The sequence below is a fragment of the Apis cerana genome, linkage group LG7, assembly GCF_029169275.1.
Source record: "Apis cerana isolate GH-2021 linkage group LG7, AcerK_1.0, whole genome shotgun sequence".
In the NCBI taxonomy this organism is placed as follows: Eukaryota; Metazoa; Arthropoda; class Insecta; order Hymenoptera; family Apidae; genus Apis; species Apis cerana.
In genome coordinates, this window is record NC_083858.1 from 10,787,427 (window position 1) to 10,806,095 (window position 18,669).

The following is an 18,669-nucleotide window of genomic DNA, read 5'->3' on the forward strand; positions in this document are numbered from 1 at the left end:
AATAAAATTCCAAAATGCGGAAACGGCGAAACAATGAAGGGGTGGATCGTTAAATTAACGGATAGCGCGAGAAATGGAGGGGATGGAGGAGAAGAAGGAGGAGGAGGAAGGGCGTATGCATCGGACGTTAATGCGGAAAGCGTGTCTTTTGCCGGGGGACAGGTTTGATCCGTAACCTCCCTTTTTAGAAGGCGAGTTAAAAAGGCAGCCGTGGTAGCCATTTAACGCGGAGAAGGGTAGGTGGATCGTCGTAAAAGTAATGCGCTCACCGGCCATTTCGTGGGCCGACGTTCGTCACATACGACGAGGAGGCCGTAATGGCCGAATCCGGTATGTCGCCGGACTCCATCCCCAAGGATTGATTGCACGTCCCTGAAACACACGGTTCAATTGTGTTATTCAACTGATATCTTGCATTGCAAGCCGAAATAAGAAATAGGCGTGGTTGATATAATTATTCGGGGATATTGGAAGGTTTGAAGAAGTTGGAATGGAATGGAGAATATTGGATAACTGTGAAAAACTCGAGATCGAGAAATGAACGTTGGATAATCGCCAAGATCGAAGCAGTTATCGAATGGAAGTAAATTCTTAGGGTTGAAGATAGTGAAGGGATGTAGAGTAAAATAGAGAAGCGAATGTTGCGTAAATGAGAAAAATTTGGTGTCAAAGTTGTCGAATAGAGGTTTGGATTCTTATTAGGTATTCTAAATAGATCGCATTGAATCTTGAGAATTTAATCTTATGAGAATAATAATACGATAATCGTCATTTCTACTTTCCATTTTCGATTTGCAATGAACTCACTTTGTGCGATATATTTTTATATTATTATATTTTTAAAGGCTACCAATGCAAATGTATAACATTTGAAATTAATATATATACATACAAAATGGCCATTCTTTAAACGTTCTCAGAATTATTTTCAACTTGATATGTATTAATACGTATATTCTAGGGGGATAAATAGAAATAGTGATTGAAATGTTGAATAATAATGGACAATTTGTTTAACAAATCGAATTATCGTTATTCTTTCATTAAATATAATTATCTTGTTCGAATACGCAATTATATAATTGCACATCTTGGATCTCTTTTTACACAATCTTGCTAAAAGAAAAAAAAGAAGATAAGAAAAATGTTAAATATTTAATAGAAGCATATTCGAGTTTCAGCATTTTCTGCTGATTAATATTTCAATAAAATAAAACGCATTAAAAAAATTATGAAACGTGTGAATAAATATAATCATCGTTACATTTCACTTTTATCAAAGCAATTTATATTATCTGTAAAGAGATTATCTCGCAATACAATCAACCTATATAATCCAATTACTTTATTTCAACAAGGCTCGCTCGATAAATAAGTAAATTTCAATTCTATTAAATTTCAATAAACGTGTCGATACTTGGTGAACGAAACACGTTCGTAATTTCAAATTTTCCTTTCCGGGATACTTTAGAGGATAGCGAGTTAGCGCTACAATCGTTTCTCACAAACTTGCAAAATGGCGACCGATTGTTCACGTGGCTCCGATCGCTACACACTTATTAGTCCATCAGATGCCTGAATCGCGTTTCAATTTGCTTCAGATCCGAGTTTACTGCCGTTCGAGTGTAATCTTTCCATTAAAGTTTTCGCTGAACGATAAAAGTACCGGGCCCAAGATCGACGTGAGACGGCCGAGATTCAACGGGGAGAGATTAATCGGCGCGAATAAATTTACATTATCGAGATGAGGAGTGGATCGACGTAGATTCTTTTGTCGAGGATGCATTTTCAATCGCGCGCGAATTAAACGTTTTAAGAATAGGCGCCATTTCCAACGAGTGTCGAGCTTTCTCTTTTTGAGATTTTTCCTAAATTTTAGAACGTAGAAAGGTATAAAGGGTAAATTATGATGCGAAATTGAGGAATCGGGTCACGGGATAAGAAGATAATCTCGAGAATTGTTACCGAAGTATAGAGGGTGTATTAAGAAAATTCGTCGTACGAGATTAAAAAGAATGATTCCTTGCGCGAAACTAAACTTGTCGAAAAACGTGGTACGATAATTTTTGATACTTTGTTTTCGAGAAAACGATGATCATAAAATTTTGAGCGTGTGCATTTATATTTAATGTTAGCATCGAAGTTAGACGAAGTTAATTGGATAACAGATATGACGAAAGAAGAATTCGGAACGTTGAATCAATGAATTGCGATATTGTTTTAGAAATAGGAACAGTTATATAAAAGGATACGTTCAATAAAAGATTCTCTGAACGTACGTGTATAAAATTTTGTATCAAAATATGTTGTCATTCTATTTCTTTTTGCACGAAGATTCATCTACTATTCGTTCGTATTTTTGTTGTATGGAATTCAAATTACGGAGTTTTCTGAAAAAAAGCGTCTATATAAGATAAAATTTAATTACGTCGAAAGTTTTAAAAAACAGGTGATACGAGAATAATTATGATAAAAATATTCTGTATATTAAATACGATGTTTTTCCAGAAAGTATATCAATTGTATTATAAAATGAAAACATCAAAAATTGTTATTAATTTAATAACTTTAATTTAATGTTCGATTCAATTGAATTGATGGAACATTCAATTTTGCAATTTTAAATATTGAAGAATAAAAACATTAATAAAAAAAAACGTTCGAAAGGGATTCGTCCAATTTTGCAATTTCATTTTATTGCAAAATAAAAAAAAACATTAACATTATTTAATATATATATTTTTTTTAATATTCAATATTACACGTTTTCTTTTGTTCTCGCTTCGCAATTATATATGCTGTTGTTTTAAGAGATAATCGATAATATGAAAATAATTAAACGAATGATATTAATATCTATATTTAACAAATATTATTATTATTATTATTATTATTATTTAATATAAATTCTATACGCTTGGAAAATATTAATTTTTCCTACTGCGGCAGAAAATATTAAGATCTATATAATTAATTAATAAAAATGTAAAATCCAATATCAATGTCACTACCTTAAGATTAATATTTTTATAATCGATCAAAGCTTGATTCCAAACGCGAATTTCGTAGAAGCAAATATTTTATTATTATCAAGCTTCTTGTTCCAACAAGTGATTGTTCATTCGCAAAACATGTTTGTTTATTAAACAACAGGTTTTTTGAAATCGAGTACAATGGATTGATCTCATAGATGTTTTTATTGGCTTCAACAGCCGTACGATCGACAGCACGCTTCCACTCGATTAAACCTTTCCTCTTTTCCCTTTCATCAACCCTCCTCCCGGAAATCCTTTCGAGTAAGTTATCCACCCACCGTACTTCCTACTTTTCGTCGAAATAAAACAAATGATCCCTCCAATAAACATCCCTTAGGAGAACATAAACGAAAATTCCTTCTTATTTCGAATACCTCTCTCGAAATTGAGAGAGAACTAAAAAAAGTTTCTTTTCTTTCGGAAAACAACTCTGCGAAAAATTTTTACTCCATTACAATCCGCCACAAAATTCCCCATTTTCATTTCACGTCCCATTTTTTCCTTTCGTATATTTCGTTTGAAAAGAAATATATATATATATTTTTTTTACTTCAACATTCGATAGTTCAAAAAATTTCTACGTACTCAAATTTCACAACTCACAACATTAAATTTACAATCATTTTATACAAAACAAAATTATCGTTATTTGTACACTAGTAAAAGAAACTGACTCTTAACCAACGTTGCTTTCCTCTCCACAAAAAATATCGCCGAATAAACGGAGCGACTCGACGAAATATTCCTATTAATTAATTCAACATTGCCCTCCTTTCCCCCTTCCAGATATCCCAGTTAAATTAAACAGCGCTCAAACGCAAGTTGACATTTTTTCCTCCGAGAAGAGTTCGTAAATGCGCAACTTGCACGGCCGAAAACTGTCTCTCTCTCTCTCTCTCTCTCTCTTCTTGAAAACAGTTGAAAACAGGGAGGGGAGGCGTGGTAACCGCCACCAAACAAATCTGTCGTAATTCAAGGGAAAAGAAACGCTGGGCGGAAGTTATAAAAAAGTTTCAATGAAAGCGGTGCACACCCTCGCCCCCCGGGGGAGGAGGAGGGGAGGGGACCGTTTGTGCGAAGCAAGGGATGGTCCTCGATGGCATTCATGCGAACGTACGAATACGTCGCGCATCGTTTGCCGAGCACGTTGAATGTACATTCAACGTAAGTGCGGATGCAGGAAACATCCTTCACGATCCGCCATTCCAGCTTCCTCCACGCCGATTTTTGAACTTCCATGGCATGGAAATTTCATGGGAGAGAAGCTGTGCGGGATGTGTAAGAAAGATCGGAAATTTGGTATTCTATTTTTTATTTTTAATTTGTAGTAATAATAATAATAATAATAATAATATGTATAATTATCAGCGCAGAATAACGCGTAAACATCATAAATAATCGTTGGATTAATATACGAGGAAAAATGTAGCAAAATTGGGGAGCGCGTCAATTTTGACACGGTAATTTAACGCATTTAGTTTTTCCCTTTATTATTTTACAAAATCGCAAATTGACATGTTGGTACATTGGAGAATGAAAAAAAAAAAAAAAAAGAAAGAAAAAATAGTAAAATAACGCAAAGTGATTGGGCAAATTGATTTGTCCCGAAATTGTATTTCCATATAATGCACGGCACAATGTCTGACCATAGACGGGTCACATTCTACTGTCGATTCGCGTGTCAATCACGTCGAACGTTTCTGATTGCTATTACAGATATTAAATTGGTCGGTTTGTTTACCGAGAATTCCAATCCATCGTGTTCGTTACGTCGACTGGATTCGACTGGGCCTCTCGTTGATCTCTAATATTAGAATAAATCGATTCTTATACGATTCTTCGTGTCTCGTACAAGATATCGTTCAAAATTTTTCAATTTCCGATAATTAATATTCATCCAAATTCTCCCACCTTTCGTTTACTAATAATTACATAAAATTGATCTACATTGATCCTTGAACTCAGACAAAAGTAGAGCCATCGTATATCGTAAACACGGATATATCGCTTTAACGAAATGAATTCATCACAACAATCGGAGATCAAACAAGTGAATATTGACGATCTCAACTCGATAATGACTCGCAAAGACGATCTCGGTTGTCTCGTAATACGTATTCCAAATTCGAATCGCAGTGAAAATGTTAGCTAGCATGAGCGAGAACGTTTCATATCTAACAGCATCCGCAACAGTTTTCATTCGCGGGAAATAGTGTGCAACGCGGCACAGTCGTCTCACACGTCTCGGAGACACGAGCAGCAAATCACATAGGCGTTTGAACTGCGAAACGTATTCATAGACGAACGATCCACCCACCCGTTTCGCTCCCTGTTTGTTTCTGTCTTTCGATCGATGCGTGGCAAGCCAGCAGCATAACTATGTACAGGGATGCTCGAGTCGCAGGCGACATAAAATAACGCGGGCCTCGAGGGACGCGGGCTATGCTCCTGATATTCGTGTTCGACGATTCCTGTGTATCCTCCACGCCAAATACCACGCGTGTACGTACGAGAGAAACGTGAACGAGCGAGTGTGTGTGTGTGCCAGAACATTCAGAGAGGGAAAGAGAGAGAGAGAGAGAGAGGGACGAAGGGCAAAGAGAAAGGACGAAAGAACGAGACGGTGTGAGAGCACGCGACAATATCGTGCTCGAGCGTAAAGCAGTGGAAGAGGGACAGAGAGAGAGAGAAATGAGAGAGCACGCGCGACAATCGCGAGCCTCCTCGTGGCCCTCGTGTTTTAAAATGTCGAGCGCTTTTGTGTATATCGAGGAAAATTTGCTCCTACGTTCGGGCAAATTGCGCAAAAGGGAGCGCCTTTCTTCCTTCCTCTCTCTATCTCTGTCTCTTGCTCCGCTCTTCTTTTTTTACGCGGCTCGTTCCTTTCTCATCCTCCCTTTCTCGCCCTTTGTCTCCTTCCAACTTGTCCGTTTTTCTATTTTCGCCATCGCGGCGCCCTCTGTTCAACTTCCGCTCGCTTTCTCACGATGCTAGTATCGTGTATCTCTCTCTCTTTCTCTCTCTCTCTTTCTTTGTCTCTTCGTCCTTTTGCACGTGCTCATTGAGAGAGAGAGAGAGAGGGAGGGGATACGGGTGAGCACCTTCCGACAATTTATTTTCTGTACCGAATTAGTGCGCTCTCAAAGTGGCTTTCTCTGGTCACGAGCGAGCGGAAATGCAGTCGCTACGCGGACCGCGATTCTTCGCTAATTTACGGTGCATTATGTCCGCGATGTAATTTGTTAGAATTATCTATTACACGTGTATGCGTGTGTATGTATCACGTTGAAGCGACCAATGATTTTCACTGGAATTTCGTTTTACGGGTTGAATTGCCAGGATGAAAAAGGGGGGAAAGGAAATGGGGGAGGGGGGAATGGAGAAGTTGAAGAAAGAAATGAATTCAATTCGAGGAGAAGCGATTTGACGTTGCTTTAAATGACGTTCTACTCTGGAAATTCTTTTTTTCTTTTCCTTTCTTCTTCCTTTTTCTTTTCTGTCCCTCCCTCCCCCACTCCTTCCTTTCCCCTCCTCTCTACATTTCTGGCATGCGGACCTGACTGGTCCTCCTCAAATGCAATTTCTCTTGTTCAACGGTTAAGCTTCGGTGAAAATGAGGGCGTGGTTAAGCACCTTGGAATGATTTACCTCTCTTTGGATCACAGTGTTCCTACGTATCCCTATTTATTCTCTTTGTCTCTTGCCATTTTTTGGAAAAAAAATTTATGTCCATTCACGGGAAGTACATTATCTATTCGTTATTTTTCCAGGATAAATCCAGCTCAATTAAGCACCAACTTCTTTTCGATATAGACATAAATCAACTCGCCAAATTATATCGTTTCCGATATATTTTCGCCATTTTTTGTTACCTTGTGAATAATGATTTCATTTTTATTTCAAAGATAGAGAGAGAGAGAGAGATGGGAAAAATTTTAATATATTCGTTCGATTATTATTCTATTTCTGGATATGAAAGTCTATCCGTGAGTAGTATGTATCCATATTGATCAGCCATCATTCCTCTTTCCGTTGATACGAGATTAACGCAAATCGGATGATCAAAAATTGAAAAATCGTGATCCACTTTACGAAGAGAAGAGAAATAAAACGCTAGAAATTCACTTTACATTTACGTAATTTCGAAAATCCAACATCTCTCCCAATCGATTCGCCAGTTTCAGTTCCTTCGGCATCGCGCGTACACGTAGAATACAAAATTCAGGTGAACTCGTAAAACCAAACCACGCATATTCAACCAATTTCTCATCCATCTTTCTTATTCTCCGCTTCTTCTTCCGTGATCTTCCGAAACGAACGTTCCTCCTCCTCTGTCGTCGCTTAACCTTTCGAAAAATCAGCCGATTCCTCGTCGAATCTTATTGCCATTTCCCCCAATTCAGTTTTCAACCCCGTGGAATGCCCTCGACACACGTCCGCAATCCGGAATACCGTTCCTCCTCGCGGTATCGTTGAAAAACAGGGGGAGGGGGAAATCCGGGCGAGGGAAGGATCGCGAGACGTTTCATGGATTCATTGCGACACATTCCACGTCGAACTATTCGTCTTGCGAGTTGGCGTGCAATTTAGCGGGGAATACGACACCCGGAAATCCGGGCGTCCTTCACCCTCCCCCTCCCCCGCTCGAATCTGCGCGCGTGCCTCGTTCCTCTTCTGCCGCTTCACGCCTCTGCGGGATCGCGGACGACCATCGCGGTGGGCCAAAGAGCGCGTCGTCGAGCGGACGTTCCTCGCAATTCGAGACACGTTGATGGCCGAGGATGCGTTACAAACGACCGTGCACTCGAATACCTTTTTCTTTTCCCCTCTTTTCCTTTTTCTCTTTCTCTCTCTCTCTCTTTCTCCGCTCCGGATCAAAGGATCGGCACGTGTTAACTTTCCCTTCCATTCTTTTGAAAACTACTAAAACCACCCCTGTAACGGGTTTCTTCCTCGGTTCCCTCCACCTTGTCTTTCTTTTCTTTCTCTTTTGCGTGCCGCGGCAAAGAGTATCGCCTTTGATCGCGCGCGCGTCGATGAATCGTGAAAACATACGAACGAGGAGAAGGAGGAGGAACGGAACCAGTTCGATAATGTAAGCAGCGTATATATAACGTTCTCCGGCGAGAGAATTATACGTACGTTGAAAAATTTGATTCTCTTCTAAAGCTTCTTCGAAACGTTAGATTCGTTTCTCTCAAGAGGAAAGAAGTTTTCTTTTATTCGTTATTTAGGAAAAAATTTCCCATTTATTAATTTGGAATTTGAAACACGTTTCGCGAGAAAGAGATATTCGTACACTCTTTTTTATTTCGCAGTAGAGTAATTAAAGTATTATGCGTATTGCACGAAAGGATCAAGACACGCTTTTTTTTTTTTTTGAGAATTTATAGAAAAATTTTAAAAATATTTCCCACGAAAAATCTAAATGATAAACGTTTCAACCGTGAGGAATGTTCTCCATAAAAAGGCAATGCGCTATATACGGTCAACGTTGAGATAAAACGAATTAAAAAACAAATTCCCAAATAATATATATATATCGTGGTACCATATATTTCCAAATCATGTATCATCCTTTTTGATAAATATTTTCAAAACTTTACTCGAGGCGATGCTTCATTTAAAGTTCCCGGATCGATAGCGCCCGAAAGTTGAAGTGATTCGTAATATCGAAATCGTAAGGAAATATATACATATGGATACGATTTGCTCTTTAATTAGAACGCCAATTTGAACGTCGACCTACTGGTCGAGATTCGGAAAGATCTCGTTCAAAGCGAAAGGAATATATCAAAGATCGGTTGAACGCACATATGTTTACTACACGGATTCACTGATTAAACTTGTTTCGATCCCACATATATAGAGGGGGGAAGATCACGCTTATGAATCGTATCTATGTATAATACATAAACGACCAGGCGCCTAATTATATGTTTCTCTGACGTCGAGGCTATAAATACGAAGCCTGAAATATACATATATGTGTATATATATACATATATATATATCCATGTGAATAATTATACATCCTTGATCAAAAGTTTTGGGATGTTTATTACGTTTGCTTTAAAACTGAGGAGGAGGGAAAAAAATAATCGTGAAATGTAAAATGTAAATTTTGTGGAAATAAAATTGCAAACTCAATGCTTTCACAATATCCCTCGATCTTTCTTCTATGAACGAAAATTCGAAAATTTTAATATCAATAATCTTTCAGTTTTAACTGTATTTAAGAGACTGTATATATCTTTAGCAAAACTCGTAACTGAATAATCTCGGTTTTTCTACAAGAATCTTCCATCTCTCATTTAAAGCGAGAATTAGTATTCCAGAGGGATGATAGCGCTCCATTATATATACAATATTCCAGAGTTAACGATATAATTTAAAGATGCATGCAATCTAAAATTCATAATCCTGCTAAAGTTTTTCCGCAAAAATTGAAATATCCTGGAATTTCTTTTTTTTTTTACTAAAATTACGAAAAAGTCAGTGGTCACAGAAATTCTACATCGCGTCATTGCCCTCTACGTTCAAAAAATAATAAGAAAAGAATAGAAGAAGAAGAAGAAGAAGAAGAAGAAGGGGAAGGGAAGGAAAGGAAACGAGACAAACGATGGAATGAATAGTCGAACAGAGATTGCGTGAACGCTCGAATTTCAAAGAGAGAGAACGAAGAAAAGGCTGGGAGACGAAATGTAAAGGGTGAAACTTTCTTCCTCTTCCTCTCTCTCTCTCTCTCTCTCTTCTTTTCTTTCCCTTTTTTTCACGCGACACGATGTTTAAAATCACAATTCCGCTCGGTGCTCGACGAGTTCTCCAGGAAAATTGCATTCGACGAATGCCACTATTCTGTTCCACCACTGACGATCCAATGCGATTTCTCCCCTCGACCCTCCTCCGCCACTTTTCACCCTAAAAGAAGTTTATCGAGGCGACTATTCCCCGCGCATTGGTCGCGCGCGCGCCAACCAAGGCTCCTCTCACACGCTCCTCTGCAGGCTGCATTTTCTTAAAACTTCTCTAATATTTCCTCCTCCGTGCACCTCGTTAAAGTCTTTTTCCATCGGCGCGACGCCTCGTTCGCTCTCGTTGCGCTCTCGTGTTGACGAAACACTTGGCCCCCGGAACGCCATTAAAACTTTTCATATACACTTTCACGGTTAACGTGTGCACGCGCGCCCGTGTGCACGTATTTACGTATGTACGAATGGGGAGGAGATGGAATCGGGAAAAAAATAGGCAACTCGTTTCCCAAGCTGAAAAGCTTCCTTTAAACGTTTTCCTCCTCGCCTTTTTCTCGCTTGGCCAAAGTGCCGTTCGTATTGGAGGCAGACGATCGAGGCATCAAGTGCTTCGATTATGTATTTATTCCTTTCGAATTGTATTTATCGTAATGCTCTTCTTTCTTTCTTTCCTTCTTTTTTATATTTGGATATTAGTTTCTCGAGACGATAAAATAATTTTGTATTAATATTATGGCGTTTTATATTAGAGGAGAAATAATATTTAATTTAACAAGTATTCGAAGCTTATTAAATTATATATTAAATATCGTCGAGGAATCAATTTTCTTTCCTCGCTCATTTTGTTTCTTCTTGTTTATTTATAATTATATCGAAAATCTGTTTCAATTCAAATCCTATTTTTTTTTAAAACATCGAGTTTCAAAGTAGATTCACAAATTTAACTTTGCGAATTAAATTTTTATTGCTTCGTACATATTTATCTTTCTTTCTAATTAAACGTTAAATATGTATATATATATAAATAAATACATAATAATATTAATATTATGCCAATTAAAATTTACCAACCACGGTTTCTCTGATTCATTTACGGTTATGCAACGGAGAAGTAGCCATCGAAGATAATTGGTTCAACACTGTTTAGATTGAAGCACAAGCTGTGCGTGACCAAAGACGATGCTTCTGAGAACGAGCAATGGCTGGTTGGCTCGAAGTCACGTAGCTATTGGCCAGTATGGGGGACATATTTCGTGGACCAAGATGCGTGATAGAAGTTCGAAGTAGAACTAGTGCTATGCGGCCCAACGTTTAAATCGCGAGGAAGATTGTTCTAGGAAAACCTGTCGACGGAATTGGGAAGTCGAGAGTATCTTTTGATAAGAGAGACTGCGAGTAACGCCACTTACCCGTCGGAATCGAACCTCGAGATTGAATGCACGCCTGAGTGGATCGACCATCTCTTAGCACGAGAGACTTCCACCCCCTTTTCACTTCTCATAATTTCTATCACGTACGTACGTTTTTCTTTTTTACTAGAAACTTTTGGCACAGTTTTTTCGATAAATTTTAATATTTCGTACACTCTCTTGTGAATATGGTACTTTAATAAAATATCAGGTAAATTTTTAAATTGTGATTTTGTAAATCTTTTTCTTTTTGAGTATCATCGTGCATATTTATTCATATCGGCGCGTATATTAATATTCCTCAATTTTTAAGTATATAAATTAAAAGATTTGCAAAAAAATCTTAAAACTTTTCAAAACTTCAGATCATGGATTATTATAAAATAGAACGTATAAACTTCATGTTTATTCAAGTTTTTTAACAAATCATCCAAAAATTTTATTACTCATTTATTCATATATTCGAAATATTTTTCACCCCCACGTTCGAATCAATACTTCAATTATAATTACAGTCTCTGGTAATCTACCTTCTAGTTCGGGTAAGAAATTGAAATTTCAACTTACACATACACGCAGCCCATCATTAAACTAAGATCATCAAACGACACGTGTTAATTCGACGAAAAAATATTTTCGTATTTGAGAGTTTAAGCTTCTCTAATCTCACGCGAGTGAGAAAAATAACCGTTTGTCAAACACGTGAAGATTCACGATTCACGTTCAGCGATCTTTCTACGAATCGAACTCTCGTCGTCTCCTCTTCTTCGAGAAATTCCCTCGGCTGCAAGAACATCCTCCAGGGAATTTGAGTAAGCGTGTGCATAGCGTTGCTCGGTCCACTCTGGTAAGCGTTACTAATGAATGAAAATCCGGATTGGAAACTTTCCTGTCACCCGTACCACTTACTCTCCCCGGAGCAATCGGCTTTGTCCGTTTCTCGGGAGAGGAGAAGACGAGACCTCTTCCCTTCTTGCCACCCGGTTTCCTCCTGTTTCTCCTGAAATCGCGCCGCGTAGCTTGATCCACCGATAGAAGAAAAATCTCATCGTGCAAAATTGAACGATGCGTCCGAAAGTGGTGGGACATTTTTCTTTTTTTATTCAACAGTAGACGCATTTGAATCTCAAATTTGTTTTTTATTGTTTTATTAATCTATTAAAGTTATAAATATCTTGTGAATTATTCAGACACGTGTATCTTAATATTTTTTTCAAAAAAGAACGAAAGGATGTAGTGAGATTATAAACAATGTTTAAAAAAATAGATCTTAAGATCATTAAAAATTACAAAATATATCGTGCACCATATCATTTATATTATTTACCTTCGTTTAATTAAAATTTCTTCTTCACTATCTACATATGCCTGATGCATATGGATCGCACGAAATATGTAGATACATCTTCTATCACTTAATATCTACGTCCCAGACCAATATATATATTTTTCTCAATGAAAATTCCTCTTACTTCCTCTCACTTAATATCTATGTCTCAAATCATTTACATGAAAGATCCTACACGTACAGATTCTAAAAATTCTTCCTATTTTCTACAACTTAATACCTATCCTGAATACAACAGACCAATACAAGAAAACATCCTGTATAACACATACCTATACACGTTTTTCCCATTGAAAATTTTCTCTTATCCTTTACTTTATTCAATATCTGCGCCTCGTCCTGCATATATCACCATCCAAGCGCATCTCTCGCACGGTTTTCTCCCACGTTGCATTTCCATGCCTCACTTCTCCACCTTTCGCCGCACCTTTCGAACCGTCCCCCTCCTTTTATTTCGTTTCCCTATATCGCCCCCCCCCCTCCGTCCTTTGAAGCGATGGGAGCATCGTCAGGTGTCCAGGCTATAATCCCATCCGGTTGGAACTCGATCGGGACAACAGAGATGGCCCAAGGGTCGTGGCCAATGGCGTAGCAACGATTCCCCGAACCGCACTTGACCGCTCTTTTATTTTCACCGATTCCCCCCGGAACGCCATCCCCACCCCTCTCAATTCGCTAAAACCAGCCACCACGGGATTGTCCCTCGGACAATGTGGAGAAAATTCCCTAGATTTTAGTTACGTCCATGCATCTGCACGGGGGCCCTCCATTCCCATGCAGGAATTATTCAGACGTTCGTTGAAATAAATTTGTCGAATAAAACGGTGGACTTGGCGCTTTCGGAAAAAAGGAACGTTTTAACGTTTTGGCTTCGTCCAGTTTCATCTCGGATTCGAGAATAATTCGAATGAAATTTTTAAATGTTTCTTTCGAAAATATTCGGAAATGATTTTTCGCTTATATATAGAATTTAAATATATTTGATGTAAATATATATTTTTGATCACGTATGATTCAATGTTATTATAATCGTGGTATAAGTTCTTCAAGAGAATTCTAAAAGTCGTAAATTCAAGGGTTGACTTGTGGCGGTAAAGTTAAGGGTTTTTAATATTTTCAATCTTCTTGTGTATCTTTGTTTGAATTAAAATCAATATTTATGATTAGATTCGGTTATGGCTGGTATTAAAGCGAAAGGAGATTCGAGGAAAGATGTGATGACGCGAAAAATAAGATTCAACAAGTCCTGGGGACAGGACGTATCAAATGTTTCCGAAGTGCAAACAATTCTAACGAAACGAGGCGGCCAGGTTTCTTTACCAGGTCCTAAGACCGTTCTTTATCCAACTTTTAGGATCAACTGTTGGCGAGTTGAAAGTTGTTCGGTCGGGGAGAGTTTTAAATTGTTCTAATTTCTGCTTTCGAGCATTAACTTTCAGCGTAAAGTGAAATGCCCCATCTGGAATTCTTTCGCACGATTGCAAGCGTAAATGGCGAACTTCCCGGGCATCGGTGGAAACTACGACCGATTCCCACGAAGAAACGAAATCTCGAACGTTCGGCGATTAGCGTTCGAACGATGAAAATCTTCGAAAATCTGGAATAAGAGATCGTTTAATAAAACTTTTGGAATAACGTATCCCTTCTTTTATTATTAATACCATTCGAACGATCCAAGTTAATTCGCGAATTTTTTTCGAATATTTATTAAATTTGATCGGCGACTCATATTCGTAGCATTCGACAGCGCATTCTCTCTGCACCTCGTCGTGGCAATGCCTGACTATAGCACGAAATGCGCGAAAGTTTTATTTTTAAACGAGGCGATCACCGACAACATTGATTCGATGCTGACGACGAAGAGTGAAAAAGAAAATATGGAGAAGAGATCGTCAAGAAGGACGAGAATAAAGTACGAAAAGAGAGACGAGTAGAAAAGGAAGAAGTCGTCAAGGCCGACGGAAGGCAAGAACAAAATCGTGAAATAGAAAAATGATGCAAAGGAGAATGGAGAATAAAGGAAAAGAAGAAAAATAAGAGAATGATAAAGAATAAGGATAAAAAGAAGGAACGAAGAAAAGGGGAGAGCGAGAAGGAGGACGATAAGGAAAGACAGAGAGGGCGAAGAGGGGAAGGAGGAGGATGACGAAGTCTGAGGCTCGTTTCCGTTTTTCACGTAACAACGACTGGCAATTCGACGAGGAGACAATCAGCCAGGCACGACGTGGCACCAATGCAGTCTATGTTCCCGCAACTTTTCCAAGACGAAAACGCATACATATGGAGATACAATGCATGCATATGTATGTTCACGCGATTTCGCGTTCCTCGTCACGTGACCGTGACACATGTACAAGGTGTCGCTTTCAGAAACTGATGCTACTATTACTATAAAAAATTCGTCTAAATATATCGCATCGTTGGTATTTATTTTCAACATGTGTGAAAAATATTTGCACTTTTTCTATCCACATTCTGTTATATATCTCATTTTCACAGTTTTTTACAATCAACTCTAACGTCGTCATTAGATCGTCATCATAGCAAAGATTAAATAAGATAATTTAATTCTTCCGATTTATCTCGAAAGAAATACGATAATATTTCAAAAAAAAAGAAAAAATCCGCTACGAACTACATCTCCTCCATCTTCACCCTCCTGACCCAGTCTCCTCGAAAAATATATCCCACTTTCACGGGACACCCCGTATACGCGCGTATACGTGCGAAAGAAACATCACGCTACCTGGCCGTATTTTACCCTGTAAATGGATGTGTCTGGGCCGAACGTGAATTTCTTACGTCTTATCGACTGCCGATATTCGGCGGGATATCGATGAATACGATACCGAACGCGACGTGTAACCCGTGTATCCCTTCGTATCCTTCTCAGGGATTTTTATTATTCCTCTTACGCCCCTTCATCCCTCCCCCTCGCCGTTTAGTCGCGTGCTTTCTAATCCCTCTTCACCTGATCTGGTACACCTTTATACATGCATGCGATAAAGCAAGTTCGATACGGAAATATTGCGTACGGATGCGCGCATCGCAGAGTCGAGAGATCGGCAGATGGACGATCCTTCTTTCCGGACGAATTTGCATGGGATCGCGTTTTAAGAATGCAAATTTTTCGAATCTATGCCATGGAAATTGCGGGGTTGAAAGAAGAAAGGCGGATTCGTATTATACAGTTTGCAATTTAACGAGCTTTCAGGAATTTATGCGAGGGAGAAGGGGGAGGATTGTAAATCATAGGGAATGACACGGGCAAATAGGAGCTTGGCCCATTGTCCAATTATTTAATCGGGGAGTATGATATTTTCACGATAGATATTTCCTTCGAAACGTCGCAATATTCTTTCATTTTCTTCTGTATTTTTTAAATTGAAAATTTTGTAGTTTTTTTTTTGTATCGAACGAATATAAAATTAAATTGTTTCGATCCATTTCTGAATTAAAGTAGATACTAAATGTCTTTTGACTTATGAGAAACAGGAGGTGGATCGAAAGGTAGACGAAGCAAGAAATACTCACTTATGAGAAGATCGAAAGGATCGAATTTTGCGAGTTTAAGGGAAGATTATTGTTTGTTCAATTTTGGTTCAATTTTAATTTTCTATCTAATTTAAGGATTAGTCGGCGTTAAACGAAGGGAGCAAATAAGTTGGAAAAATTAGGAGAAGGAGAGGACATAGAGTCTCTCGGATTTCCGGCTCGGAGGTCTCGTGAGTTCGAGTCTCCTGAGAGGATTCTTCTCATTTTTCCTTCTACGCTAATTCTAAAGTACAAGCTTAATCGTTTAAATTTAAGAAGAATGAACGGATGAACTTTCGTTGGAATAAACGTTCGCAAGATTTACGACAAGTTTGGAGGGATGAAGAAATGGGAAAAATATGATACACTACGTGATTAAGAGATAAAACGATTATACTTAAATACAAGCAGAGTTCGAAAAGATCGAAGATTGTTAATATTCGAGATGCGATCGAAAGTTAGGGATAATAAATTTCGTTTATTCGATGTCTGTTATTTTATAGTCCAGTCGTAATATTTTAAACGAATTTATGGACAGTTCAAACACAGTTATAATCTAATAAGAGAGTCATATTAGAGCGTTTTCGTTTTCATACTTTTGCAAATATATATACGGTACTTTTAATCAAATTAAACTATCATCGATTCATACATCAAGATAGGATCGTGTATTTATTGATTTTTCGTTACGCTATTTTAATTAAAATAGCCGATATTTTTATATACGTTTCCTTTATATTATTGATCGAACTTGCGCGTTATATCGTTTTCGAAACTATTACCCTTTCGCTCTTCTCTTTTCATTTTGGAATCGAGGAGGATTGATCCGATAATCATCGTCATTTTTTAAAATTCAAGATGAACGACAAGTTATAGCGCTGTAATCCAAAGTTCTTAATCCCTACGAATCTAAAAATTAGTCTTTTTAAAATTATTCCATTCTTCTAATAATAATAAAAAAGAAAGAAAACGAAGAAATTTCTAACATTACACAATTCCCTGAAAATAAATCCATTTGCCAATAATAATTGATGGATGTCCAGGCAGCGAGAGATACATCTTATTATCAATCTGGACGAAACAGGAAAGGGCCGAACACTCGTTCAAGGGGCGATAAATTAATCAGCGATCGCTCGATCGCTGCCAATTGCCGGCTTCCGCAACTACTTCTGTCCAGGAAGTCGGAAATCAATCGATTTCGTCCAAGACCTAATTAACGATTCAACGATATGCAACAGGGACGCGGCCAACTTCTCGAATTAAACGATCGACCACGCTTCCATTATTATTTATCGAGCAACGGGTCAGTTGCGTCGATCGGTCGAGGCTAGCTAGAGTTTCTACGAGGAGAACCTTCGAGAACCAGTTTCCACTAAGGGGCTTCGGCTCCTTAGAAATTGGTTTATTGCTCGACGACCTCGTCAACTCGGTCAAGTGGGTAAGTGTATTTCGTACTTGTTGCGGATTAGCTTCTTTTTTCCCTTCTTTCCTCCTTCTTTCTTTCGATATTTTTGCGGTAGATGCGCGAAGGAACCCAGAGAAACGATTATACTATATTATTATCGATTTTAAAGATCGTTCTATTCCCCAATATTCTCCGCTTCTTATTTTGAATACCGAGGATTTTTACTTTATTATTTCAAGAGACACTTTGGCTTCGATATATTGAAGAAACTTATCAACAAACAAGGAGCGCGTAAAATCAAACTCCTCGTTTCTTTTGTTACAATTCGTTCAACATATCGAACAAAATCATCGGACGAACCTTCAATTCAGAGCTCTGCAAATTGAAATGGATCTCTTCGTTCTTCCTCGAAATTCGAAGAAATCTTCATCTCTTCCTATGCGAGTTTCGTTGCACGGAAGAGGGAGAGAGAGAGAGATACTCTTTAATAAGAGAGGCAGGACGTTGATCCGCGTAATTGTTCCCGGCCACTTTGCCGGAATATTAAAACCGGCAGGGAGCGACTTCTGAAGCGTCCATCGTGACGGCGTGTTTATTGTAACGAGCCAGTACCGAGAGAACCGTCGTAAAGTTAAAGAGCCCGGGCCGAGAGAGAATGAGAGAGAGGGAGAGGGAGAGAGATCTCTATTACACGGGGGAGGTTTCTCTGGCACAATGGAATTCCAGCCGCGGTTCTTGGCGAAGCAATTTCGAAACAGTTTTCGCCGGGGCAGTTAAATTTAAACAGGCCGCGGGTCTATTTTACTGTTGGGGTTATTAACGTTATTCGCGGTTAATTCCGCGCTCTTTCATTCAGAGCGAATGCGCATTACGCGAGTGCGCATCCTCTTCTGCACACGCATTCGTTCACAGATCTTGCGAAGGAGAGGATCTTCTGTAGATCGTTTTATACAGCGCGAAAATTGGTCGAGGATTATTCGTTGCAGGTGTAGAATAAGCGATTTAAGTACTGGTGGAAAAAATATTTGTCACTTGTATTAATCCGATTTAAATCATACCTCTTTTTCTACTGCTATGTATCTTTAAATTGTTTCTAACAAGAAAACCAATATTTTATTTTTATTTTCTTTTGTTAAATGTTGTAAAATAAGGGAGAAAAATAGAAAGAATATAATCTGTGATTATT

General features: G+C 38.3%; 1 protein-coding gene across 3 annotated transcripts in view; it reads right to left on the minus strand.

The window, feature by feature from the left end:
- LOC107999418 (discoidin domain-containing receptor 2) overlaps positions 1 to 18,669 on the minus strand; it is a 135,396-nt gene that overhangs the window by 31,692 nt on the left and 85,035 nt on the right. For all 3 annotated transcript variants that reach the window (XM_062077192.1, XM_062077190.1, XM_062077191.1), the window contains one exon: positions 270 to 372. In XM_062077192.1, coding sequence (XP_061933176.1) covers positions 270 to 372 — 103 coding nt within the window. The remainder of the gene's footprint in view (positions 1 to 269; positions 373 to 18,669) is intronic.